Below are 27899 nucleotides of genomic sequence, written 5' to 3' on the forward strand. Positions count from 1 at the left end.
ACTACTTTTTTTCCCTTAACTTCACAAATATCAGACTATCTAGGATATATATACATATATCCACATAGGGCATGGGGTAGGAGTCAGTCTGTTTGGTTCTGCTGTCGGAGTAGCCTATGATTTTCCTCTCTAAATTGGGTAGGAAATTATTTCCTATGTTACATTGTAATCCTTAGAGTGGCTACATTTATTCAATTATGAAATAGAAATATTGTATTTTTTCAGGAGCAATGGTGAGACTCTAGTTGTCCCTGTGATGAAATAGATCGGACGATGTTATTCTGTTAGTTTCTTGTCAATAGTTTCGAGTCAGTTTCCTCGTTCTCTGTCTGTTTCAGAGTAGGAAAAAAAAATCTATTCACCCCTGTATGTGTGCTGTGCTGTGGGTGGCAGAGGATCTGCTTCAGGCCTGGCAATCAATGTACCATGCTTTGTCTGTTAATTAGAAAGGAAATAAGGCTATGTTGCAGTGTTTTGGATTGCATCAAGCTCAAATTAGTCTTTAACTACTTTACTCATCTTTAACATAGATTTCATCGCAAGCGTGCCTCTATAAAATACTCTGTTCTGAAACGTAATGGGCAGACTTTTTTTAAAGCAGGATTTCTCGGTTCTATATTTGGCTGTTGATCTGACGATTGATCTGATGGCATAAAGACCTGTAAAATAGGGGAGGGATAGTTATCTCCCTGGATTAGCACGGATTAATTCATTAATGTTTGTAACAGGTTTTCAAATCCCTAGGCGCTCTAGAAATGCAAAGCTTTGCCGACACGTCTCCTATTTTTAAATCCTCTTGACTCCGATGTGGTTAATGGAAGGAGATCCAAAGTGCTTGGGCCAAAAAAGTACTTGCAGCGCTTGAGCCGAGCAGTCGTCTCCGTTTTAGTGACCGCAGAGGTTCTTGCGAGGCCCAGCGTTGCGTTCAGCCGCCTTAGAAGCGTCTCCAGGAGCTGAAGGCGGCCTTGACAACGGCGTTGGGAACGCCGCTGGAAGCGCGCAGGGCTGCGGGCGCCCTGCTTCGAGTTGCACGGCCCCGAGCTGAAGGCGCCCCCCGAGCACCTTGGGGGGGGTCCGGGCTCCCCGGCGGGCAGCAGGGGGCGCGGTGCGGGCGGCTCCGCTCCCGGCCGCCCCTTCCGCCGCGGCGGGGCCGGGCCAGGCGGGGGCGCTGCGGCGGGCTCCGGGCGAGCGCGGGGCGGAGCGGGGCGCGCCCGCGGCCCCGCCGGGGATCGGGGAGCGGCGGAGGCGCGGAGCGGGGCCGCGGCCATGGCCGAGCAGCGGCGCCGCCGCCCCCAGCAGTAGCGCGGAGGGCAGCGGGCTGCGGGCGGGCGGCGCCGGGCCGAGCCTTCCTTCCCCCCCCTTCCCCGCACCTCTCCGCCCCATGGAGGGGCCGTACTCGCTGGGGGTGAGCGTGTTCTCCGACCAGGGCGGCAGGAAATACATGGAGGACGTGACCCAGATCGTGGTGGAGCCCGAGCCGCTGGCCGAGGCGCGCCGGGGCCCCCCGCACAAAGGAGCGGCGGCGGCCGGGGGCCCCCCCGGCGAGAGCGGGCGGCGGAGCGGGGCCGGCCCGCGGGCGACCGAGGAGGGGACGCTGCCCCCCGGCCGGCCCCCGAGCCGCTCCGTGGCCTTCTTCGCCGTGTGCGACGGGCACGGCGGCCGGGAGGCGGCCCAGTTCGCCTGGGAGAACCTCTGGGGCTTCATCAAGAAGCAGAAGGGCTTCGGCTCCGCCGAGCCGGCCGCCGTGTGCGCCGCCCTGCGCAAGGGTTTCATCGCCTGCCACCGGGCCATGTGGAAAAAGCTGCGTAAGTTCCAGGCGCCCTCCAGCCGCCGCCGTGCCCCGTCCCCTCCCGCAGGCGGCGGTCCCGGCCCGCCGCCCCCCCCCCCCCCCGCAACCCCTCCGCGGGGCCCAGCGGCTAGAGCGGAGGGGCCGGGGACCCCCCTCCCTCCGTCCCCTTCCCTTCCAGCAGGCGCCGCCGCTGCCTTTCCCCGGGTTCTTTCTTCTCCCGGGCGTGGGACGGCCCGCCCCGAGCCCCCTCCAGCCCCGCGGGGCGCTGGGCACCAAGCGGGCTGGGACCCGCGGCGGTGAAGCGAGCGGTTTGGAAAACCGAGGGAAACTGGAGAGCAGAGGGAGAGGAAGAGAGAGAATCGGGGGCTGAGGATAAACTGCAGGGCAGTTGTGCCGTGTAGCTAAAGATTGTAGAGCTGTAGTTTGTTCTGAAGGTATTGCAAGTTGGATGTCCCTGGTACCTTTATCGGAGGAGGTTCTGTATCGTTGTCTTGGGGAATTGTTAGGGAAACCCCCCCCTTAAGTTTCCCTCGACCAGAGTATCATGAGAAGTTACTTTAGTAGCCAAAAATGTTTGATTCCCTGTCTCTTGATCCCAACTGTTTCTGTTGAGTTCTGATGGAACGATGAGAAATGTGGCTGGTTCATACAGGGCTATAGTTTGCTCGCTTTACTGTTTGAGCATCAGGGAATATGCAGGGTACCTGCCAAAACAGAAAACACACTCAGTATCCCGAAGGTTATACGTAGTTTCAGTTACTTAAGTGCAGCACGACAGTTGGGGTCCTAAACAGGTAAGGCGAAGGAGAGTGCCAAGACGGGTGTCAGTAATCATTCTTGTCCTCTTCCTTCTCCCTGAGATCTGGTGATACTGCAGAATCGAGTTTCCTGAAAGGGTAAAGGTTATGGTTTAGGGTCTGGTCGTTTTTATGTGTGTGTTAATGTACAACGTAAGTAGATATATGTGTGTGTGGTGTAATATGTATTCTTTCAAGCATGTGAAAGCACTAGAAAGAGAAAATATATAAATAGCAAGCATATAAAAACAGGCAGGCAGGAGGGGAGTGCAGTAAAATCGGATCAAAAACGTAGACAAAGAATACTGACAGTTGGGCCTGGGAGGCAAACATAAAAAGCAAGAATTGCATTTACAGCACAGCGGGGTTTCGGTGGAGTGGTTTGGGGCTGGGGAGGAGGGAGGTGCGAGAGTATTATATTGTCAAAACGGTTTCGTTTTTTTTTCCTTGAATATCGAAATAGAGAAGTTGCGCAAGTGTCAGATGCTTGACAAGATGTGAGAGGAGGAATGGCAAGGTCAGGGCACGCTGATATTGGGCAGAAAGGAAAGGGTGTGAATTTTAGAAGCGCCAGAACTTGACCATAACCTTGATGCTGAGGAACGAGTGGTGAATGGGCACACGGCCTCCTGGGCTGCAGACTTGCACGATAAGGAGAAGGATGTGTGAACACAGGGAGAGGTGGTGTGGGGAGAAAGATAAGGAAGGAGTTCAGTTGTCTGGTTGTAGTATCCTTCATCTGTTCTTTGTCACTGTAACTATGTGCAGCTACAAAATGGAGAGAGGTGAAGTGACAGAATGCAGGAAATACTACTTTAATACAATGTGTTTAGTAAGTAATACTTTGGTTGTGGAACTAATTTAAGCTGTTGTTAAAAACGGCGTAGCTCTGGCTGTATTTGGTGGCAGTTCTAGGTAGGGTATATGGGAAACTTTTCTTCTGTGTAACATGTTTGGTCTTGCTGATTTCTTCTGCGTGTGTCTAATAGCTAGAGTGTAATGGGATAAAACAATTACTAATCTGGTTTATAACTTCTCATGCTGTGTTACGAAATCCCAGTGCAAATTTTGCTTGTAATAATTTTTCCACATCACCTTATGCAGACTGGATCTTTAACTCTGTATTGGCGAGACTGGGTATTTTAGCATCATGAAATGGGAGCAGGAGGCTGGTTTGGATTTTTGGTGTGAAACATGGGGAGTCTTCATTGCTCTCAGTTGGTGGCATTGGAAGGGAAGCTTGTACTCAGCTGCTCTTGGAAGCAGTGGGTCACCCCAGCAGCCATCTCCTGTGATTAACATGAAATGTATTGGTGATGAGTACAGCAGAAAAAATGAAACAGAAAAACACCCTTTTGTCATTGCTGGTGATTTGTGAGGTTAATTATGTTAATAAAATTCACAATTCTCTGTGTGTTAGAACTCCCAAAGTAAAAATTGTATTTGAAGCCTGTATCTACAACTGGCAGTGGTGGGAAAGGTTTCTGCAAGAAGCAGGCTCTGCAGGTCCTAGATTTTGATAGGACTTTGTTGGGGATTGCATTGTGTTGTTCCTTTTGTAACTCATCATTTGCCTAGTCAAAAGCTTGTTTGTAAGTGTTAAATTTATCTTGATACTATTTAAGCAATTTTTTAGTTAAAAAAAATACAAGTTACTAGTACTACTAGTTAAAACTTAGGAAGTTATATGCTCCTGCATTGCTTATAATTCTTCCATTAAATTTAATTTGAAGAATATTTTCATTTCTTCTGTAACGAATAGAATTTTTGTAATTTTCCATATGAAGTCATAATGTCAGTGTTATTCTTAGCAATGTTTGAGTTTATGGATGTGTCCTTATCTGAAAAGGAGCTAGACTACTTGAGGCAATGCAGATTTTCAGGATAATGTACATTTTTTTTAGTCTACAGCTGCATTAAAAGTTCATATAGCATTTACTTTTTGAAAGTTATCAAGATTTTTAGAATCAAACCAAATTGAAATGAGGTATTGTGGTTTGAAGTGTTTTAAAACGCTGCATGGATTTGTCTCTTGAAACCATCTAATGTTGTAAGGAACAAACTAGACTATAAATTTGATAGCTTCATATAGCTTAAGCACTTAACATGCATTCTTTTCTTTTTTTTCTATTTTTTCTTGGAAGAGTGGGAGGTGCATCTGTTAAACTGGAAAATGTGATATTTTGTGGGCATGTATTGTGAGTCTGTAACAGTCGGGCGATGTTGTTAGTGCCCTGCTAGACGCAGATGTGGGTTTACCTCCTACTTGCCATTAGCATCAGCTGGTTCGCTTTGTGCACCGCACTGTTTCATAAGCAAAGTGTTTTTCAGTTCTAAACCCCCCTGGCTGTAGAGGAGTTGTGTCCATTCTGGGATGCAGTCATGTTTCTAGTATGTAGGTTAATAATTACATGACATTAAATACAGAACTGGGGATGTGGGCCCCACAAAGAAACTTTTCCTAACTTAGAAATCCCAGCATGCTAGCTAGATACATTTGTCCCTTCCTAAAGGTGTGGAAGTGGTATGAAATTCATGGACATTTCAGGTATAATATTGAAGTGTGAATTTTGTTTTGAGAGCTTTGTAGTGTCAGGATTTCTTTTAATTTGTTAACTTGGTGTGGCATTAAAAGTTGGTAACAGTCTGCTCTGAACTTACCAAAGTAAAGTTCTAAACTCGAAAGTGGATGGCTTTTCATCTGGTTGCTTTGAAGGGGTGTGTGCTAAGAAAATCTGTGTTTTTGTTAGGGCTGGTGTGGCCAGGTAGGGAAAAATAAGTGGTGTGTGTATATTTGAATAAAAAGGCAACTGAAGCTGAAGCTTCTACCACTGGAGGAGTTTAATGCTCATAACAGTGCATTACTGTATATTCTGTTAATTATTTAGAGGAGAAGATGCCTTTTGATCGTAAGTGGATCACTTGGACTACTGGGGTATCTCACAAAAGAAATGTAGGGCTTTCTGTTTGCTTGTTGAAGTTAAAACTATTTTGTCTTGCATCTAAATACTAGAAAAAAAGAACAAAGTAACAAGAATAGGCATTGAAAATAGCATTTGAATTTTGCTGGGTCGTGGTAGTAGGCAGGAAAAATTTAGCAAGGAAGAAACTTTCTTGATAGCAACCTGCTTTTTTTTTTTAAGGGCTTTTATATAGTTTGCACTAAAGTTTTTTTTGACAAATTATTAAATTGAAGGAAAGGATGTAACCAAGTCAAATTTCCTAAGGCAAAACGATTTATACTTACTGCCCTAGGTAGCAGGTGACGATTTCAATTCGCTGGCTGACGTGCCAGCTATAACACCAGTTGGAATTAACTGGGTGAAGGGTGGTGTTTTTCAAGTGAGGGAAAATTGTTGCAGAAAGATGTCCTATTGCTTAATTTATAAGATCGATTAAAAACGTAGTCCTGATGTGTGGAGGAGTTGAGTAAGTGACTTTGATTGTAGTACTTGAGCTCGGAAAAGAACTCAGGAGTTTTGACGCTTCTGTTCATTTATGATGAGACAATCTCTAAAGAAAGAAGTGTGCTGTGCTATGTGTAATACTCATTTCTAACCAAGAGCAAGACATAAACTGAAATGCCTTGATGATGGGCAGATGTAATTTCTAGTTCTATCGGAGCCTAAAAACTGAGGCTGCTCTACCATTCTTTTTCTCATAAGTGGGCGATTTCACTTTGTGCTCTTCATTACCCATAAAGACTGATTTGACTCTCTAATATATTTTATTGCTATTGAGGGGTTGTTACACTGACAGAAACTCATTAGTTGCAGCTTGTTTTCTGTTAAGTGCATGGTTGAAGTCGTCATTACCACTTGGCTTCCTCCCTTGTTTGCTTTCCATTTGGAATGTGTTAAATTTAATATCCACAGTTAAAATTGCCAGACAAAGTACTTCCAATAAGCTGATTGAATGTTTGTGCTCTTGAAATAATGCTACTCTTAGGGAGAAAGTGTATTTTAGTATTTAGAACACATAGCTAGAAGCTTCTGTCAGGACTTAAATGTTTAAATGATGCTGGATATCTTGGTAGCTAACAATGAGGAAAGGCAGCTTTTATCAGCAGGCCGTCTATATTATACACGTCCGTCCCCTTCAGCACATCATCCCTGTTTTCTCTTTCTTGCCCTGGGCATCTGAACATTGTTCAGTGGCACTGGAATGTAATAAGTTTCTAATCTTTTGCTTCTGTTTTACATGTCTGCAGCTTAAAATATTTTCACAGGGAGGAAGGCCTAATTGATTTTCTTTTTTTGTGTGTTGTTATGCTGTAGGGAAAAAACCAAAACAGTGCTTTGGCTATCTGGCCTGAGTATTTCCTGCAAACAGAATGCATCACAGTGGAATTCTTGTATTGTACTGTGTAAGCACGGATTGCAAAGCACAGAAGATAAAATGTGACAAGGAGAAGAGTTCCCCTTCTTAGTTTGTCTGAAGACATGAGTGGGTGCAGTGAAGAAGAAACATGAGGTTGCTGTTGACAGTTGAAGTCAACTGATAACTGAGAACTTGAAGTCTGCTATCTGAGGGTACTGAAGTAGGGAGGAGGACTGGTATGCCTAATCTCTCTTAATTAGGATGTTGTCCCAGTCATTTAGTGGCGTTTTGGAAGAACAACTGGTGCATGTAGACACGGAAATAGACAAGAAAAGGCATGAAAGAGAAATTTTGATTGTAGGTAAATTGTGAAAGTAGTGTAATAAGAAATTAGTTTTAAGGGCAAACGATTTGAGAAAGGAGGAGTTTAACCTAACCATACACAGCTCATACTAATAAAGGTATTTTATTGTTCTGAATTCAAGGAGTATCTTCTCTGTGAAAGCTTTGATGTTGGATAGCATACTGAAGTAATCTTCATTATTCAGTCTTTTAAAAGGAAACACGAATAAAACAGTTGAGGTTCAACTTAAAATATAAAATAACATTTTTCTTTCCTTTCGAGAGAATCAGGAGTGTCCAGACACCTTGATGTCCAGGCAAAATGACCTGATTTATGTCCCTACCTCTTCAGGCAGGGAAATGAACAGTAGATCCTAACAAAAAGCTCAATTGATCTGGTCAGCACTCAAGTAACACTTCCCACATACTCTTATTCTTATAGCAATGCTTGGAAAAATTAAACCTGAGGAGACAGTTTTTGGAATCCGATCTCTGTGCTTTCATATTGGCTTTGTTTCAATTTAAGCTGTAGCTGGGGGAGTGATGTTGTGAAAGTAGGGGGGGACCTCCGGGCACCGGTTTGCCTGGCCGTGCCGTAGTTGTGTGCACACCCTGTTGTAACATTATGCAAACCTCTGTGACGCAGCCTTGATCTTCAAAATGTTACTGGTTCTGCAGAATTGAAAACAAAGGTATTTTTGTTTTTTTTTTTCTCACTGCAGCAGAGTGGCCGAAGACCATGACAGGTCTCCCAAGCACATCAGGAACTACTGCCAGCGTGGTAATTATCCGTGGGTCGAAGATGTACGTTGCGCATGTTGGTGATTCAGGAGTGGTGCTGGGAGTCCAGGATGACCCCAAAGATGACTTTGTGAGAGCTGTGGAGGTGACACAGGACCACAAGCCTGAACTTCCCAAAGAAAGGGAGAGAATTGAAGGCCTTGGGGGCAGGTAACTGTCTGTGCTTTTCACTTCAGGTTTGATCTGAGCGCTATCCACGTCTTTCTCTCTCAACTGGGCTTAAGCTTGCTTGTTTTAAGGGGTGGCGAGCAAGTTGGTTAGTCTCACAGCCTGTTTATATTCCTTCACTCTCTATGCTTTGTTTTTATTGTTGTTTTTTTTTTTTATTCCTAGCTTGTTAGGGAGTAACTTGGTGTTCCGGTGTTACACTGTTGTGCTTTTTGCTAAATTTCCTGGTGGATTCCGCTGTGGCTGAGATGGTTACAGTTCTAAGTGTTCATTGAAAACTTTGAAAGCTGAGGTTTGATCTATTTTCATTAAATTCTATGGAATTTTTTTGGGGGAAAAAAAAAATCTTCATTGTTCCTGAGGTGATACAGACAGACAACTGTTCAGTAGGCTCTTCAAAGCTTCTGTTTAAGGAACATGAAAGATACTAATTTGCAACAAGATACTGAGTTTGCTGTGTTTAAATATATGCTTAAAATGTGACGTTTTAACATATATCTTAATGTTAGTACTTCTTTCACTGTCAGGAGCTGGCAGATGTTTGTTAGAACATCTCCAAGTTGTGGTTGATGCATGTTCCCTGTGACTGGGGTGAAAGCAGGCAGCCTCGTCAGATGGCACTAATGTTTTGAGACAAACCTCAGGGCTCGGATTTGGCATAGCTTCACAGGAGCTCTCTGTTCTTTCGTTCTACAGTACTGCACCAGATGGATGGGCACAGTTTCCTTCTCTTAGCAGTTCAGAGGCAGAGATCACTGAAGGTTTTCCTGTTGACATCATTCATACGAGAACCCTGTCAGCTCATTAACTTCCAGATATTTGTATTTCTAGCAGGTGGAAGCTGGTCAGTTAGCAGTGTTTGGGATGGTAGCTTTTCAGAAAGCAAAACTGCAAGCTACACTGAATTAGCCTAAATTTGTTAATGTATGGGTTTCCAAATCGTGTATCTCAGTGATTGAAAGTCTCCAAAGCTTTGAAGAAACATTCCCTAGAACTTTGTATCAGTGGAAATGGTTTAAAAAAAAAAAGTATATATATTTTAAAATTACTCTCTACAAATGCTCCTTCTGTGTTTTCCAGGGTGGGTGATAAAGCTGTACAGGCTGTTGTGAGGCAAACGGTAGGAGTGAGGTGAAACTTCAGTTACGCTTATTAACGTCCTCTCTGTTAAGAGAGTGAATTGGGAAAAGTTAACGTGAGAGCATGATTGGACTGTTCATTGAAAGTAGTATATTCCCAGTAACAGTCTCTGAGTATGGAATGAAGTCTTTTAGATAAAGACTTAGCTTTGTGTGGTCATTAGCGGTACAAATGGATGAGATAGATTTTAGGATGTGGTGTTTGCTGCACTGTGCATGCGAAAGGATGGAGCTAAACATGCCCTTGTTGTTAAGGCCTTTGAAGTCTCAGGAAGTGCATCTTGAATAGCTTCAGTATGAGGAATCTTGAGGCTGTTCCAGAGCGCCTCAGCTTCTAATTACCATTGGCTGTTCCTTGGATAAAAGCTAGCTTTTAAGTGTCTAGTTCTTGACTTGATTGGGCCCAAGCTTTGCTAGTTCCTTGCTCCGTTATCTCTTCTTTCTTGGTACCTCGTGCTCTCCCTCCTTCTTTCTTTCTGCCCCGTAATAGTTGGTTCACTTGCACAGTAGCTTCTCTTTTGACCCTTCTAAAGCCATCTGTGAGAACTAAAACCATTGTGCTCGGTGCCTTAGAGCAGGTGTTACCATTTAAAGGCAGAGCTGTTTCTTCCTGTGTCGTTTTCGGCAGATAACTATGAACAATCCCTTGTTTATTTCTCCCTCATGTTGGTGCACCAGTAAGGAAATTCCTACAGAAGGCTGCTCATTTCTTTTTTCCCAACTGTACTGTGCTGTACTTTACTGCCAAACTTGGGCAGATGGTGAACACTGAGGGAAGAACTACATGATATTTCCACCCAAGTGAGTTGATGTTGATGGTCTTCATCTGAGAAAAGCAAATTGTGTTTTGCTTTTTTGCTGACAGATTAAAAAGATATTTTTACATCTGGTTGTTGCAACTAGCCAGAATTTCTTCAAGTCTTCATTCCTCTTTTTTCTTTTCCTCTCCCTTCATCTCTCACTTTTCCCTTTGGCTTAATATGGAATGAGATTGTACAAGTGATACCAGGTGTTTTGAAATACTTAATTGTGTGGCAGACCTCACTGAGGGTGCCGTCATTATTGACTCCACATTTACAGACTTAACTGTTCTAATGTCATTGAAACTATTTTTCATGCTTTCGTTTCCATTCCTTTTTATAACCCCTGCCGCTTTCTGATGCTTTTAGTGTGATCAACAAGTCTGGCGTGAATCGCGTCGTTTGGAAGAGGCCTCGGCTGACTCACAATGGCCCCGTGCGCCGCAGCACTGTCATTGACCAGATTCCGTTCCTAGCAGTTGCCAGAGCGCTTGGTAAGTGATGCCTTTGTTTGGGAAGTGAGACACCACTACACGCAGGCCACCAGAACTGAATGACGCCCTGTTTTGCCAAAACACTTGGTTAAAAGGAATTCAGTTGCTTGCCTGGTTTATAAGGCCTTCTGAAAGTAAAGGCCTTATAAAAGCTTTTAAATATATTGTGGATTTCATTTTTCAAATAGAGCTGTAGAAGGTGTCACTGGTGAATAAAGACCTAGTTGTACAACATGCAGGATTTTCAGTGTCACTCTTACAAGGATGATACTTTCTGTTGCACATGGAAACGTACAAAGCAGTTTGTGCCTCCGAGATGTAGAGCACGCTGTGTTGCTGAAATGGGAGGACAGTCGTTCTTGACTAAGTGGTGGTAAGATTAAGTTTTGCTGCATAGGATATGTATCACTTTGGTCTTCATTTTCACGGTGAATCTGTTTTCTTTCAAGACAATGTAGAATTAACAAAAGGATAGAAGTCAGCCTTTGTCTGTGTTATCTGTAATTTGCCTTTGCAAAAGTAGTGGTAATGGGAAACTTTTTTTTTGAGGAACACTTTATTCAGAGGACAGAAAGGCATATTACAATACCGAGCAAACTTGTTATGAATGCTTTTTTGGGAAGTACTTCATAACTTGAAGTTTGTCCCCTCTTGCCCATATGTGTTAGTGTTTTCTAGTCAGTTGTTTTCCTTAAGTTTCACTGCAGAATTCCAATCTTCTGTTCATTTTCTTTCCTTCCAACTTCCCTCTGCCCCAGTGAGGAGTTCTCTATCCAGATACACCCAGTATAGGTTAGGTTTTGTGGAAATGTACCACGTTTTTACCTGTGAAAACCGTCCTGTGACTTAATTTCTTCTTGGCAAGCACGGCAGTTATGTGATAGTGTTGTCAGTGTTCCTAGATCAGTTGGCAGTGTGTCACGGGGACAGTCTGTTCCTGGGACTGTCTTCTTGCGATAAGTGCATAACATTACTGCATCTTATTTCAGAGGCAGTGATACAAGTTTTGCATGGATTTGTCTAGCGTCAAGCATTTTGCAGCAATAATTAACATTGTAAAAGATAGCTATGTGTCAAGGAGGAGGCCACAGGTGGCTGAAGTTATCTTTCCATAAAATTAAAAATTTAAGTTTAGTGACTTTTTTCTGCATATCTTAAAAATCTCATTGTGTGTCATATTTAGCTGCTTATTTTATGGTTAGTAAAACTGACTTGAGAGTTTGAGTAAGTTCGTTGGAGTTAACAGATGACTAGCAAAGATTGTCATCACCAAGCAACATATCCTTCTTTTCCCCTTTTCTGCAAAGTATCTGTGTTCGTCATAGGTTACGTTTTGATAAGTCTTTCATTCCTACAATTTTGATTTTTTTTGTCTAAATAGCTCCATGACTTTTGATCTGATTGCTTGCAGCAAGTTGAACAAAAGGATTTGGCTGGGTTCTGTGTGCAGATGGGAATTCAAGGAATGATGCATCTGTTAGCCCCCTTTTGCATTCTTTCCAGTTATGTGGATGAAGAGGATTACTGTGGAGTTTTAGGCCCAAGAAATGGGAACACTTCTTCACAATTCTTGGTGTCAGTAGTTAAATTTGAACGCTTAAAAGGGGGCATTGGCAACTTGCAATTGTGTAGGAGAAAGGGGTTTACAATGTGGCGGTGTTTTGGTGTTTGCCTGCTCAAGGAGTCTCTGTAAGCCTTTTCACGTCCCCTTCTGAGGAGGTATGACAAACCTCCTGCAAAAAAGAACGCAGCTGCTTTGCTCTGTGGGACCCAGATGGTGCACAGACGCTCACAGTTTGGAAACAGGATTTAACTTCTTTCTGAGGCCAGCATGCCCCTTCCACTGCTTACAAAAGACCTACCACAACTAAAACCATTTGCATTCAAGCTATGGAAGCCTGCTCGACCTCTTGGCTGGCTCCCAGATTGCTACCCTGCTTGGCACAGCACTGCTACTCTGGAGCCTCTCCAAGCGGAGCAGTAACCATCAGTGCTGGCATACAGTGGTTACCAGTACTCTAGTCAAGCCCGCTAAGATCTTGCACAGTGATTCTGTTTTGCTAAGTCCAAATTTGGTGGCTGTTCTCGATAGAAATCCCATACTGCAAAATACAGGCCCCCCACTTACTATTTGGGCGAGAATTTTTAGTAGGACAGCAGGAGTCTCTTGACACTGCCCCACACTTCTGAGACAAATGGATACTTGTGAATTTACTGTCTTTAAAGCGGGCAGGTATCTGATTAAACATCTATGTTCTGTTTTCTTTTCTCGTAGAATACTTTACAGTACGTTGATGTAGTCTCATCCCTCCAGTTGTTAAGTTTAGTGCTCATTGTCAGGAATACAGCAGAAGTTTTAGGAATAGCAGGAATAAAACACTGGGGAAAAACAAGTTGGTCAAGTATTTGGACAGCCGAAAGGACACTGGCATGTTAGAAGTCTTTTTAGCCAGCTTAATTCTGTTGACATTCCCTTTACTATTTTGATTTGTTTAGTGTCTTTCTGCCCTAAAATAAGCATTTGTGGTATGTACTTCTTACTGCTGCTGCTTCTCGTGGCACCAGTAACTGCGATTAAGTGATGTTTTATTTATTTATAGTCCCATAACAAATCAGAAGTGTTTAGGTTTTGTACTGTCTTTGTAAAGTACCTGTATGCTGCTTTTACTGTATACAAGTCTTGTGTCTTCTAATGAAATATCTTAAATTGTAGCACAGTGTTCTGCATTCCGAGCACAGCTATTTCTGCTAACCTTTTCTGTGAAATAAAAATGTATTTATAGCAGTTTCCCTTGTAATAGATACTTAATCCCTCACAGTCTCCGAGAATTGTTCACCTCTGGAGTTGCTACCCATTCTGAGCAGAAGAGTGTTTTGTTTCCTTCGAGTGCAATTCTTTGTGTAAGTTTTCTGGCATCCAGAGTTCCATGGTAACTGACCATTTTATTTGCCTGTCCCTATAACAGGTGTGAGGCAACTCAAAATACTTGAATACCCTTGTGTAAGGCAAGGATATGAGTGCAAGTGGCTGGATACCATACAGCCTGAATGCTCAGGGGCAGCAAGCTTACATGTAACTTGCTTGTGTGATTTGAACAGCGTGTGCCTTGCATCGTGCATTAGTTACTGTCTCTCTGCCGTAGATTTACAAGTTGGATTTTTCCATGTGGCACCCAGGAAGGCATTGTGGATGGACTCCAGTGAGCGTGCTTACAGGTGCATCTGGTAGGGAAAGAACTGAGAGAGGAAATAACTCTGAATGTGTAGCATAGTAGCCAGATTCGTGCTAGCAGAAAGGTTACATTTTTAGCACATGCTGGCTGTCTAAATATATTAATGTAGACCTTTGGTTTCTGGGACAAAATGCAGGATGATAAATACAAGGCTGTGACTGTACGAGACGATATGTCGTATGTTCCCATCTACAGAACCCTTTGTGGAAAAATGAAATGAAGAATTTTGATCTTTGGAAACCAGTTTTGAAGTGAAGTCTGGCCTAGCATCAGTAATACTTTCAAAGAGGGTATACAGAAGTATATGGCAGTAGAGCAAGTATACAAAAGTAGAATGGCATTGTAGCTGTTGTGTAATCTTTTTTTCCTTTGAGTGATGAAACCAGAGTCAAGAACCTGATAGCTGAACCATGCATTCACATGGCCACATGAAATGTCTTTTCCCAGGTTCTTATGTAGATATCTAACAGGCCCATTCCCATATTTTTGGTGGAGTGGCTTCCACAATACAGGATTAGTGTTTGTATGAAAAAAAATCAATTTCCTGCTGACCCCTAAAAGCAGCTATTTACCAGAACAGTGAACTCTGAATGTATAGTTGCTATAGGAATGTTAGCTCTGACAGTGATATGGAAGCTGTCTTCCAGAGCACCCTACTGGATGCCAGAATTGTTTTGTAAAGCTCTCTGAGCATGCATACCATGAAACCCTAGGGAGGAGGGAGTGGTTGACCTCAAACGATCTAAGTAGATTGTTGTATAAGGGTTTAATTTTTGGTGTGTGTGTGTACACAAGCGCACGCATTTTAAATCTGAATGGGCAGAGTTGCTAGACAGTATGTGCTTCTTGGGTTGTCTTTCCTGCTTGTGTGTAGGCCACACCATGAAGATTAATTGTAATGGATTATGTAAGCCAGTAAGTTATATTTAAACACTGCACGGCATTTTACAGACTTTACTGATACTGCTTTGTATATATGTATGCAGTGTATTTGGGTTTCTAGACTTGATCTGGATATGTCTTACTGCAGCTTCTACAGTTTTCTCCACCCCCAAGACAAGATATATATGTATGCCTGTACAAAATGCAGAGTGTGTACTTAACTGTGCAGATCTCTGTTAGCTATACAGATCACGTGAAGGCACACGTGGATCTGTTTAGCTCAAAAGAGAAAGTTTGGGGCTTTTTTCCTGCTTTTGGCTGGTTGTAGCTCTGTTTGCCTCTTTAGCTCTTTTTTCTTTTACAGTAGAAAAGCAGTAACGAATGTTTGTCCTGAAGGTGGTACTTCATCCAGGTTTGGTCACCAAAGTGTTCTTAGGTTTTATCCTTTGTCTTTAGCTAACAAATGCTGTATACGATTGGGTGTCTTTTAGAGCTTGCAACGCCACCTTAGTGTTGAAGGATTTAATTGAATGCCAGAAGTCATGAGTAGCTTTCTGCATGTCATTTTAGTTTCTCATCTTTGCTTTTGCATCCTAGTTCTCAGCCTTTTCTCTTGCGCTTACTTAATCAGTATGCTCTGGCACAGCCCTGGACTCAAACTCCTTTCTACTCTTGCTTGTTTTGCTAACATGCACGCAGGGATGAGTAGTCTTGGTGAGACTGTCTTATGGGCAATTTTTAAATCACCATTTGTTTTAACAGCAATTGAAAGAATTGCATTTGAAATATGGGCCTCTCGTCTGTGCTTTCATTTTTGACATAGTGTTGCGGGTAGAATTCTTGCAGCAGGTTTGACTTAAAGAATATGTAAATGAAGCTCCTAAAGGAAGGGTGAAGATTTTAAAGCCCTGAATACTTCTGGGTAGCTTTTCTGCTTGCTTCTACCTTCAATTTTGTCCCTGTTCCTCAGACTGAACTTTTTAATCATTGTTAGGTTCTGTGACAGGGATGTTATATTGCATTTGTCATTACACTGCTGTGAAGATGCCCTCTTGTGGCTATAGGATCAGGTTGTCATGTTTTGGTGAAAATGTTCCCCTCCCCAACTCAGCCTGAATGGCCCTAAGTGGTTACTGTCTGTATTCATGTTGAGACTTGCCTAGCTTCCTAGCAGTATTGCCTCATCAGGAGTGGAAAAAAGTTCTGTAAGTCTTTGCTTTGTACTAAGACCTTTTAGACACATTTCGATTTTAAAAGATTTGGAATTAATCAAATTAGTCACTTTTTGACTGTGACTTAAAGTAAACTTTTATTTCCCCTATTAAAATTAAAAGATATATTTGTATTCAAAACAGCATTCTCCTGAAACATAAATGAACAATTGGATTTATGACTTTAGGACATATTTTTGCTATGAGAAGGCTTTGGACTTAATCCAATTCAGTCTACTTATATGATGGGTTGTTTTGTTTATAACCAGTTACTTTCCTGGCATCAGCTGAGTTGCAAGTGTTTTTTCACTGTATTTCAAAAGGTAATAGTAAGCAGATAAGGTAGACTACATATTTTCATATTTTTATAGATAGCTGTATTAGTTTTCTGCTCCTTTATCATACGACTTCAAGTATCTATTTTTCGTTTGCAAGATGCAATGCAATTTTTGTGTAGATCTTCATGTATTAATCTGGTTCTAGTCATGACCAAGAAACAGGTGTGATTTTTCTGGAAGATTAGAAGGAACTATTTTAATCCCCCCCCTTTTTTTTTGTTTGGAAAAGGAACATGCAAACTTTCCAGCAAAAGAAATATTCCTGGCTATAAGTTTTTTAGATAAAAAGGCTGTTAAGTTTTGTAAATGTGTGGGCTTCAGTTAAGAACAAAAATAGCGTAGCTCAAAGTGAAGTCTGAGAACCTGGAATTCCAGTTCTGTAATACTAGCCTTTGGCATGTCACATCATCTTGCTATCTCGGCTTTCCAGTCTGGTAGAGTCACTTGTCTGTCTGCTTGCTTTGGGACAGAATTAAAGATTTTAGTGTTTTGAAATGTCTAGTGAAAAATACATTCTGCCTTGTGGTTTACCTTCTTCTCCCTCATTTCCTCCCAGAATTGTAAAAGAGAGGGTCCCATGTAAAGTGACTTCATTCTAGGTTTGCCACATACCTCTCAGCCACTGTGGATGCTGTGTTCCCCAGCTGGCCGGAGGAAGAGACACAGCTGACATTTAGTATTCCATCTATACAGCAGCTCTAAAAAGCATTTACTTAGTATGTGGTGCTCTGCCCTTTATTTATGAAAAAGAAAGAAGAGGAAAAAAGTGCCTTGCCCTAGTAACATGGCTTGGCCTTTGCTAGCTTGGAGTTAGAGGGTAATTCTTACAAACCCTTCGTGTGAAGTACTCTTTATGCAGCACTCTTCTACCTAGGATCATTTGCCTGCCTGATTAGTTTGTAATCGTGCAGCTTGTATACATCAGTTATTGTGTTATTTCCTAGATGGTTTTGGACCTCGGTAAGTGATGAGTACAGCTGAATTTAAAACTCACCGAGATGTAGTTCTCACTGCATGTGTACAGCAAACATAGAAAGCCACTTCAACAGAGGTGATGCCACAGGAAATTGTTTGAAAGAATGCATATCATGTTTTTTTCAAAAATGCATGTTTAATACATTTAGAAGCTTGAACTAGTCTAGCTCCTAATCTCTTTCCTTTCATGAAAAATTTCTTTCCTCCTGTGGTATCTGCTAGACCCATTTTTCTCTCTGTTCCCCCCACACCCGTCTCCATTTGCGAGCAATGACAGCACTGCAGATACCTGGCATAGTTACAGATTCGCATGTGGATTTGGCCAAGGATGGTTACTACTGTATAACCAGGTAGTGTGGCAGCTGCTCTAATGCATTGACGACATGCTAGCTATTGGTTCCTGTGTCAGGCCTCCACCCCTGTTTGTAGTTACACCGTGACCTTCAAAGGGGCAGCTCTTCGCAGAGGAGAGATGCTGTTGAGGTTGGAAGGCTTTCAGAGGCATCTAGGAAGGTTGAGCCCCTGGTTAGGAGTTTGGCCTTTGATTTGTGAGGTGCGGGTTCCTTTTGTCTTCCTAAAAACTATGCCCTTCAGCAAGTTTCTTGTTGGTGGAGTCCGTTATAACCAGTGTGATATTCTGGGTTATCACTGTGAGGAGCCTTCTGCCTCTTGGAGGAAGGCTCTCTGAAATCACTGTGACTTTAACTTGGCTGTTTCTCAGGGAGAGCAGCAGATGGTTATGATGACATGTATGTGGATGAACCAAAACTAAATAGCATCAGATTATTTTTGTATTACAGCAAAGTATTTTTAATCAAAAAATGATTCAGCTGAAAACATTGAGTTTTCATAAATGGGCATACTAGCAAATAAAAGCAAAAGCAAATTCCCATGTTGGGAACTGATTCTGAGATCTGGTTGTCGTAAGATTCCAAGGCTCTTGTTTGTTTTACCTGTTGTGTCAGTGACAGGCACAATGTGAAGAACTCTGTGTATGAAGACTTTTTTGGCAATTAATATACAATAATTGCTGCACTGGAGCTCAGCTTTTCTGTTACAGTATTTATTTTGATCTTGTTGCCAGCTGGCTGGCTTTGTTGCAAGTCTGTGGAGGGAGAATGTACCTCTATACGAGTAGGCTCAGCTTTTAATTAGTATTTATTAGAAGCATGTGTTTGTCTACGGCTGATGCAATGGAGGTGAATTGGCACTTTAATGAGGATGGACCATCCGTGCTTGCTGCCGTGAAGTGGCATAATTGAGTTGAAGTATTCCTGATTCTGGAGAAGTCTTTTCAGCTGGTTGATAGCTTAAGGCAAAGCTAATGGAAAGAAATAGGAAGACAAAAAGCTTATGTATTATCTTTAAAAGGGTGGTGAAGGATGTAGAAGGCAGCTATGAACATGTTATCTGAAGCAAGCGAAAAGCAAAGGAAAAAAACCTGAGCCTTACTTTTTAAATTGGAGTTCTTTGACATTTTTATTAATTTCTACTTCTAAAGCCGTGTGTTCTGTACAGAAAAATATAGCCAGTGCTTGCAAATAATGTCATTTCTTGTTGCTTATCATTACAGGAAGCTATTTATGAACTATTTAGTGGAAATTTTAGTACTATATAGTATGTTACCAAAACCAGAAAACATAGAAAAACCCCCATTGCAGCATTAATTGTGTAAAAAGGAAGACAAAGTGTTAGTGCAACAGAATACCATTCTTGATTTAGAAGTCCAACATTAGAAAGACGTATTTTTTGTGTGTATCTGATAAATAAGATTGAAATAAGTTAATATGGAAAATAAATTTTTTCTGCTGGAGTGGTTTTTCCTTGAGGATGGCTTGGAGGAAGCACTTGAACCAGCTGATGTTTTGATTGAAATGTGACTTAAGTTTTACATTCAGTTCAGGTCATCTTCACTGGTGAGGTGACCCCAAACTCATTCACACAGCAAGGAAGATTTAAAAATAGAAAGGTTCACTGCATGAGGCCTTCCAGGGGAGAGGCTTTAGCTCTCATTTTCTGCTTTCCTGCTGGAACCCAGGTGCTACTTGTGCTCCTGTGGCTTCTTTCCAAGTCCACGATTTGGCACATGGTGTTCAGCTGGAAAGGCACTCTGAGCGCTGCATGGCTTTGAGAGTGATGATAATGCTATGGAAGGAGGAGAAATGAGAGGAAAAAAGTTAATAAGGGAAAGGTTTCAATCTCCTCCTTTGCTGTCTTTGTTCCTTCTTCATGGCACCCGCATGGACAAATACACGTACAGCAAGACGTGTGCTTCTGTATTGGTTGGATGGCTGTGGAGAATTTCAGGTTGAGGGAATAAAAAGAGCAAGTTTTCTAGTTGTTTTTTTCTTTCTCCGAGCATTTCTTTCTAGGGTGTGCGGAGCAGCACATCATTGTCATTCAGGCTAAAGTCTCATGCTGCATGATCTCCCAGCCTAATTTTACAAACTGTATTGTGATTCTCTATACAAGCAGTGAAGAGTTTGTCCAGCTGTAAAGCTTTAAACAGTGCCCATAACTGGAAAGGCTGACTTTTGCAAGCTTGGTTTGGGTTCGACAAAGCCTTAAAATAAGGCTTTGCTTCTGTTTCAGGATAGTTCTAGTTGTTCAAATAAGTTTTAGTTTGGATATTGAGGTTCCACTGATTTTTAGGTATTAATCTGTTATTTCCTTCTTTTTCTGAAAATCTTAGTTTTTGAAAGTAAAGGCCTCTTGTAAATAAAGGCCTCTTGTATATATAGGTTGGTTTGAATGCATTTTTACTTAAATAGCTACATATTAATAAATGTGATCAGAAAGTGACAGCAGCAGAACAGTAATCGCTTTGTAATTACATTGCATTACTGTCGGTGACTTGAGACTGGTGGTAATTGTTTTCATGGGAACCATTTTCAGTAGTTTCCAAGAATAATATCGCTTGTAATATAACAATTCTGAAACATTTCCTCCTTTGCTAGGTGATCTGTGGAGCTACGACTTCTACAGTGGTGAATTCGTTGTGTCGCCTGAACCTGACACTAGTGTGCACACAATTGACCCCCAGAAGCACAAATACATTATCCTTGGCAGTGATGGATTGTGGAACATGATCCCGCCTCAAGATGCTATCTCCATGTGCCAGGATCATGAAGAGAAAAAATACTTCATGGTGAGCACAGTTGGTATCAGTCATTGGGGAAATTTAACGCTGCTTTCCTCTTAAAAATTGCTGAGTCTGGTATGTGTGTAATGTACCGAACAGCATTGTTGTTCAGGCATATTCAATAGCTTTGCCATAATGTAGGGGTTGTTACAGCGCAGCTGATATTGTGCTTGCATGTACTGTCAAATACAATTCATGTTAATAATGTTCTTTAATTGCCATTTTGGGGAAATTTGACTACCAGGAAGGGGTCTGTGATTAAGAAGATAGAAAATCCTTCCTGTAAGGAAGTTATACAAAATATTGTCTGAAACCAAAATTTATTTCATATTAAAACGCATGTTACAATGCAGACAATTGTCAATTGTTTTTTGTGATTTTTTTGGAAAAAAGTCTGAATTACATTCTTACCGGGTTTATTATACAAAACAGTTGAGACAATTTAATCAGCGGAGCATCTAAGCATCGGTTAGTAAATAGTCTGTAAGCCCCTTGAAAGAGTTCTGGAAAGATTGCAGGATGTGTTATGGCCAGCCTATTTATAGAATTCATTTGCATCGGTTGTAAAGTTTAAAGCACTTAGTGTGTGTATATGGATTCTACCATAAACTGACTTTAAAGCTTCAATTAGTATTTCCTCATGTTTCTGGATCGAGCTACTTTAGCACATGACATAAGAGTAGATTATCTCAGCTTCTGCCACATAAACTGTCTTCAATTTATAAAGTAAAGTGGACTTAATCGCTTTCTCTGTCTTTCTTCTAACATAAAGGGAGAGCACCGACAGTCTTGTGCCAAAATGCTGGTGAACAGAGCCCTGGGCCGGTGGAGGCAGCGCATGCTTCGTGCAGATAACACCAGTGCCATCGTAATCTGCATCTCACCATTGCAGGATAGCAAAAGCAACTTGGAAAACGAAGAATTGTATCTCAACTTGGCAGAGAGTCCCTGCTATAGCAGCCCTGATATGAATGTCATGACACCCTCCCGCTGCTGTACCCCACCTGTCAAGGTAACGCTTTTTTTTCAGTGTTTTATATGTTCCACATTGAACTTACTGGCCTCTCAACTTAAACCACCATTTAGTGTTTTTTTTTTTAACTTCAGTGGACTAGGCTGTGTGTATGGCTAAATAAAATATTTCAGTTGTAGGACAGTAACTTGACAACAATTACCTGGCCATATCCTCGGTACTTCTTGTAAGTCAGCGTGCAATGCTTTAGAGAAAAAACTTTTAATAACATTTCTTAAAAGATTTTGGAGCGCCAAAGAGAGTATTAAAGTAGGAGTGTCTCAGAATTGCTGAATTTCAGGATACAGTGTTTTTGTAATTCTTAAAATCCTAATAACTTAGTAGTAGTTCTTGATTTGTATGTCCTCTTCAACATAAATAATTTATGCATGTAATTCACACAATTTTAAATACAGTATTTCGTAAAAATCTGAGTTCTTCTACAAAATCGGAAGTAGACTATTGAAAAAGGGGTCAGAGGTTCAAAATCCTCAACCAACCTCGACAGCTGGTAAATTGCAGACTGCCTCTGGAGGTGTTCATAACTATGTAGATTGTTTTCTAAGGTAAAGATGGATTAACAGATTCAGATACACATAGTAGAGAATGATTTCTGCTCGGATTGGGAGATTGTACTATGGTCATCTAGTTGGTTTAACGTTCTTTGTTAGAGGAAAAGATGTAATACAAGATCTTTATTGGGATTAGAAGCTTTACCCATTAATATAAAGCAGAGCTGTTTGGAAGCTTTTTTTTTCCCCTCTAAAAACTAGAGTGGAGTTATGAGTGGATATTTGCTTCAGTAATTACCAGCTGCTCCTGATTTAAGTAACTGTCCTTTGATGTTTTGAAGCATCTTTGGATAACTGTCCTTCAGGCAAAGTAAAAAAAAAAAAAAAGGGGGGGGGGGGGGGGGGAGGGCAAAAATAAGAAGGGCCGTCCTTAACTGCGAAGTTCCCTTTGCAGAGACAAGCTGCTAGTAAAATGGCAGGCTCAACCTTTCTCTCTCCTTCTGTTCCATCCAGTGTAGCAAGAGCTCAAAATTGTGTGAAAATTTTTTTGAATTGTAAATACTCCTGAACTTCCAAGTTGTAGTACTTGTTTTGTGCTCTAGCTATTATCAGTACTTATTGAGTAAGCCTTGAGCTATGTTGATTGCAAAATAACCAGGAAGTAGCATTTCTTAATAAAGACGTAGTGAAGATACCTTCTGAAGATTCCCCCTCCCTGTATAAGTAAATTCAGGGAGCTGTGATGTGTGCACCTATTTGAATTGCAGCAGGTGGTCATAAGTAGTGGAGAGATTAAAACTCTAGACAACTAATATTTTTGGTGTTTTCCTTGTAGACAAGGCTTTAGTTTACTTTTTTTTACTTAATGTACAAAACCCAAAAGAAAACTTTGGCTACAGGTATGCGTTGGTATCATGTATAAATTCGTTCTTTGTTTTTCTCCTCTTGGCCTTTGTATGGTGTTGCCAATTAAAAAACAAAGAATCCTATTTTCTCCCTATATTTTTATTAAAAGTATTAATGTAATATGAGTTTCTGCTTGAAAGGCAATATACAACTGTCCTCTCAGAGTACCTGTAAGTATGGGAGGAAAAATATAAGGAGGAAGTTGAGGAGAAAAAAGACAGAAAAAGGCCCCTGTACTGTCTGAATAATGAAACGTTTTGGGGGGCTGGGGGACAAATGCCTCCAGGAAGATCAGAATAAGTAAAATGTCTGGGCAGTGGTGTCCCCATGTATGCTTTTGTGCAAAAAAAAAAAGAGCCTTGTGCAGTTATCTGTAAGTATATTCAGTTAAGTATATCACTGAGTAATATCAGGTTTTTTGTAGTATGAAGAACCTTACCAGTTAGATAAGAAACCACAATGGAAGGAAAGATGTATTTTCAAAAACTCTGGTTTCTGTAATGGCTGGACTGTCAACCTCATAGGAGGGAAAAGCTCTTCTTTTTGTGCAATCAATCCTGTTATTGATTGCAGAAAATAAATTAGAAGAATTGATGAGAATATCCATTAGCAAAATAGTATTTAAATACATTGATACATAAAACCGCAGGTAAATAGCTGATCTAAATTAGATAAGTAATTAAAAAAAATCCTACTGAAATTTTCCAAAATCGCTGCAAAGAAATGAGAGGTGATTTGTCAGATCAGTCTGAACTCCTAGAAGTCATTGTGGCATGATTATGGGCAAGAGTGGATAGGTCAGGAAAAACAAGAGGTAGCAATGAAATGAAGTTGTATCTTTTGTCAGAGAATGGGGGGGAAAAAAGCATTGGATATCCTTGATTCGTAACAACTGCTACCTTCCAAAAACAATTAATTTTTGGAGATAGAGTAAATCAAAGTTTCTCAATTAAATAGATGTATTTCTTAATTACATATCCTTCTGGCATCAATTACTAATACCAAATTAATTCTATTGTTCCTGAGGCCAGTGACAGAATTTGATTGACTAGATTGAGAAATTAAGTTGGTGATTCATGTTTTATTTCTCGTTTTGTTACATCAGTCTTCAGCAGACTTCCTGCAGTCCATCCTCTGACTTCATTTGGCTTCCCAAAGCCTTACCCGATCTTAGCTATTCATCTTAAGCAAAAGATCTTGGCAATAAGAGCCACAGTGTTAAGTGCCTTGCACAATATGAAACATAAAACCTAAGTATTGGCTAGAGACACAATGTCAGAAATGAAATTGAGCAGATTAAATAATGTTGCCAGGGCTGTTCTGAATGCGTCATCTTAGCTTTCTTATGAAATGAGTTGAATAACCATCCGTAAAGGTCTTCTCTCTTGTGTTGCTAAATGGAGAAGGAAGAAAAAAAAAAACCTAAATGGCTTTATTAATCTACACATGTGGAACAACAGAGGAGTTAGAGGAAGTGGAAAATGAAATCTAGATGCTAGAAACAATTCTGATAATCTTTTCTTTTGGAGTGTATTTTATCAAACCTTACTATTATATTTTTCAAAAGTGCTGAGCAGTCATGGATTTCTTTTTGAAGGTGAACTGAAGTTACTCTGTAGCTTAAAGCATTTAGATCTTGCTCAGATGGTGTATTTACTTGGTCTAATTTGTGTGCACTTTTGAGTTTTCAGCGCACTAATTTCTTAAGACTGTCATTGCCATTTGCCTTACGTTTATGGTATGTAATGTGGCCTTGAAATTTACTTCTGAAGGACTTGCTGAGTAGCTAGGGATTTCTCCACAATTAAATCTTTAATAAGGTTATAATTCATATCTTCAGGGCACTGCATAAATACTAATTTTCATAATCCCCCTGTGGATAGGGAAAGTAAGTATTGTCCCCGTTTTCCTGTTGGTAAAACTGAGATTGAGGCAAAAGCACTTATCGAAGGCTGCAGAAGGGATGAATAGCTGAAGGTAGGATTAGCAAGTCCCTGGTTCTCAGGACATCACACTAAGCAGCCTCTCTTCAGAGTACCCAATAACTGTGCTTCATACAGAGTGGCTGGGTGTAGTGTGGTGAATGGAATTAGTTCCTTTCCAAGTTGTAGAGCGTACAGCTAGGCAATAAAACGCGTTACTTAGCTGTGAGGAATTGGAAACAGCAAATAGCAATTCTATTTTTAGAATGTTTGTCCAATTAACTTTTGCTCCACCTTCTGTATATGATCAGGACACCTAGGGTATGAAGAGTGTGCCCTTCTCGCTGATAATCTAGTTGTTCCCTAACTGAGAGTTCTAAATGTGGCAGGTCAGAGTTCTGCTGTTTGCCTTAATAGTGCTTGGCCATCTGAGGTATAAAATCTTCAGAGGCAGTATGGGTGCACACATCACAGAATGAGGGAACTCGTGTCTGCATTTTGGGACATGCTACTGATGAAAATCCCAGGACAGACTGCAGGCACTGCGTTCTACATGGCTTCCTAAATTAACAGATATATGTTTATTCCTTACATAAGTTGCTTTATAGCAGCAAAAAGGAAGATGCACGGGATGGAGGTGTCTGAACAGCCCTCTGAATTAAAAGATTGTCTGCCATTATGAGATGCTTGTGAATTGAATGATGGAAATAAAAGCATTTAGAAAGTTGGTGCGCACAAAGTACCAAGCTCAGATCCACAGTATGCATCTGTTTCTGCCTCTCCATCCCTGCCTCTCAACGTGGGGGGGAAATGATCCTGTTCTAGAGTGGAGTTTTTTCTGTCTCTGATAAGATTTAGAAATGTTTTGTCATGCAGTCTCCGCCCTCAAAGGATAATAGGAGTAAAGTGATTTTATTTATGCCTAAGTATTTTTTTCTTTCCTTTCAGCTTTTAGAAGATGATCCGTGGCCACGACTGAATGCTTCTGAGCCTGTTCCTTCCCTTGTGCATAGCAACATGATCTCAGAGAAGTACGTAGAGCTGCCAAATGAGATTGCCAAAAGCAATTCACCTTCATCAGGAGCAACCCTGAAAGATTCAGGCCCGCAGGAAGAGAAATGCGGCAAAGCATTGGCTTTGAGGATACATGAATCCTATAGTAATGGCTTGTCAGTAGGTCTCTCCCCTTCCAACTCCACAAATTCAGGCACGGACCAAAAAGGCTTCAAGGTGTCTCCTAGTGGCCAAACAAAAGCCCAAGATGCAGAGAGGACACCCACAGCAAACTTTAAAAGGACATTAGAAGAATCCAACTCTGGCCCAGCTATGAAGAAGCCGAGACGTGGCCTGAGTAGAAACATTACTGTCCAACCAGAAGGCATGTCCACAACGCCACAGCGCAAAAACTCAAACAAGCTGACCATGCGGCGCAGCCTGCGGGGCCAGAAGAAGCTCGGCAATTCACTCTTCCATCCACCCAGGAAAGCAGCCTGTGTTTGCTGAAGGGCATTTGTGTAAGGAAGTGTATTTTGTCCTGATTAGAATTTTAAAGTTGGTGCAGAAGTTTGAAACTCTTCCCGTTTATCCTTTTTTAAAGTAGAAACTTTTTTTGGTATCGAACAGCTTTATCCCAGCCTTGTACTTGCTTGTATTATAACTGTGAATTTTGTAGATGTGTAGGGTATAAGTCACTGTAAAATGTGTGTAAATTTGTTTTCCCTTCATATAAATGTAGTCTCTTTTCTTCCTTGTATAATTGTTACAGCGGGGCTAAACCTTGTTTAAAAGAAAGTCTTTTTTGTTAATTTACTAAGGTCTTGAATTTGTATACGCTTCTTGTGATGAGAATTTCACAACTTTTTCACTAAAGTAAATTATTAAACAGAATGGAAGATATGTATTTTCGTAGTACTATATGTTCCACCTAAAGTATGTCTTTTAGAGAATACACTAGGTCTATATTTTGTTTTTAAATTTTAGATTTCTCTACTCAGAAATGTATGTGGAAGCAGAGATGTTGAGTCTTGCTTTACGGGGCTCAATGTCAACATCTTTGTTAATTAAAATACTATGCAGTATCTTATCTAGTTGCATTTTTGTAACATTAATAGGCAAAGTATTTAGCAAAAAAAACAACCTGTGTTTTAAAAATTCCAACTCCCAAAAGCATCCTATAAAGCCATTCCCCATCCCTGTTACAAACGGTGGCATTTCTATCCAGGCATAAATGTATGTCCTACGGAAGCACGAATTTTCTGCTATTCCAATACTGATGGTGCTGCTAATATCTTTCAACAGAAGTTCTTAAGTTATTTTATGACAATTTCATTGAGTACGTGGATCCATGTGTATGTTCACTTAAATAAAACGTGGAAATTTGATGGGGTGCCTTTTTCTTTTTTATAATTTCAAGCTTAAGTACACTCATTTTGTATTTATTAAAGTCTAATACTCTCTCCTTCACCTTCACTGTGGCTGTTTAATGAAACGGGACATCCTGCATAGCTGTACTAGGGAACAATTCTTGGCATTTTATACTTAATGTGTTTGTTAAAGTGTAGCAATATATAACCTGCATTTTTTTTTTTAATGGGGAAGTAAAATGCCAATACTTCATTCCAAGGGCTAGGGTGGTATTTTTAGAATCTAATTCTTTACTGCTGGCACAATAAAACATGGGCTGGAATTAGGCCTGCTATCTATATATGTTACCATGGTTACAGAAATCCTAGAGGAATTGCACACTTTCTGAAAATGTATAATTCTCTTTCATCCAGCCAGTGAATGCAGCCCAATCTTACAAGATGAAAGTAATGAGCTCTGTCCAAATTGGATTCAAGAATTTATTTGTGTATATGGTTGTAACCTATGGTTAACAAAGTTTTATTATAACCAGTGTTGAAAATTGTATGCTACATGGGAGGGGGGAGGGGGGAGAACATAAAAGCTAGCTGTAGCTATATACACACTTATCTAGCAACTAGCAACACTCCTTGCAACAAACTATGATGGTAATTGTCTATTTTCAATTTTACCTTGTGACATTCAACTAAAAAAAAGTCACAAAAAATGCAAGTGTAACAGTTCCATATCTGTATTATAGAATTAGAATATCC

The 27899-nt window shown here is 41.0% G+C and overlaps 1 protein-coding gene across 4 annotated transcripts; it reads left to right on the plus strand.

The window, feature by feature from the left end:
* Positions 1-1196: 1196 nt before the first annotated feature.
* On the plus strand, positions 1197-27164 carry PPM1D (protein phosphatase, Mg2+/Mn2+ dependent 1D). Of its 4 annotated transcripts, XM_080563592.1 has the most exons (8): positions 1234-1481; positions 1524-1635; positions 1741-1805; positions 7971-8199; positions 10526-10650; positions 20247-20437; positions 21204-21443; positions 25732-27164. In XM_080563592.1, the coding sequence occupies exons 1-8, from the start codon at positions 1382-1384 to the stop codon at positions 26284-26286; spliced, it is 1617 nt and encodes a 538-aa protein (XP_080419718.1). In that variant the 5' UTR covers positions 1234-1381; the 3' UTR covers positions 26287-27164. The 4 variants fall into 4 exon arrangements, with proteins under 4 accessions (XP_080419719.1, XP_080419718.1, XP_080419717.1 ...); XM_080563591.1 differs by having other exon boundaries at positions 1234-1635; XM_080563590.1 differs by having other exon boundaries at positions 1524-1805.
* Positions 27165-27899: the final 735 nt, after the last annotated feature.

Source organism: Anser brachyrhynchus, assembly GCF_964034855.1.
Source record: "Anser brachyrhynchus genome assembly, chromosome: 20".
NCBI lineage: Eukaryota > Metazoa > Chordata > Aves > Anseriformes > Anatidae > Anser > Anser brachyrhynchus.

Excerpts from the sequence above, each read along its gene's own strand:
- PPM1D (XM_080563593.1), top strand. The coding sequence starts at position 1,382 with ATGGAGGGGCCGTACTCGCTGGGGGTGAGCGTGTTCTCCGACCAGGGC. Across the intron at positions 1,806-7,970 it reads GGCCATGTGGAAAAAGCTGC|CAGAGTGGCCGAAGACCATG; the intron begins GTAAGTTCCAGG and ends TTCTCACTGCAG. Across the intron at positions 10,651-20,246 it reads AGCAGTTGCCAGAGCGCTTG|GTGATCTGTGGAGCTACGAC; the intron begins GTAAGTGATGCC and ends CTCCTTTGCTAG.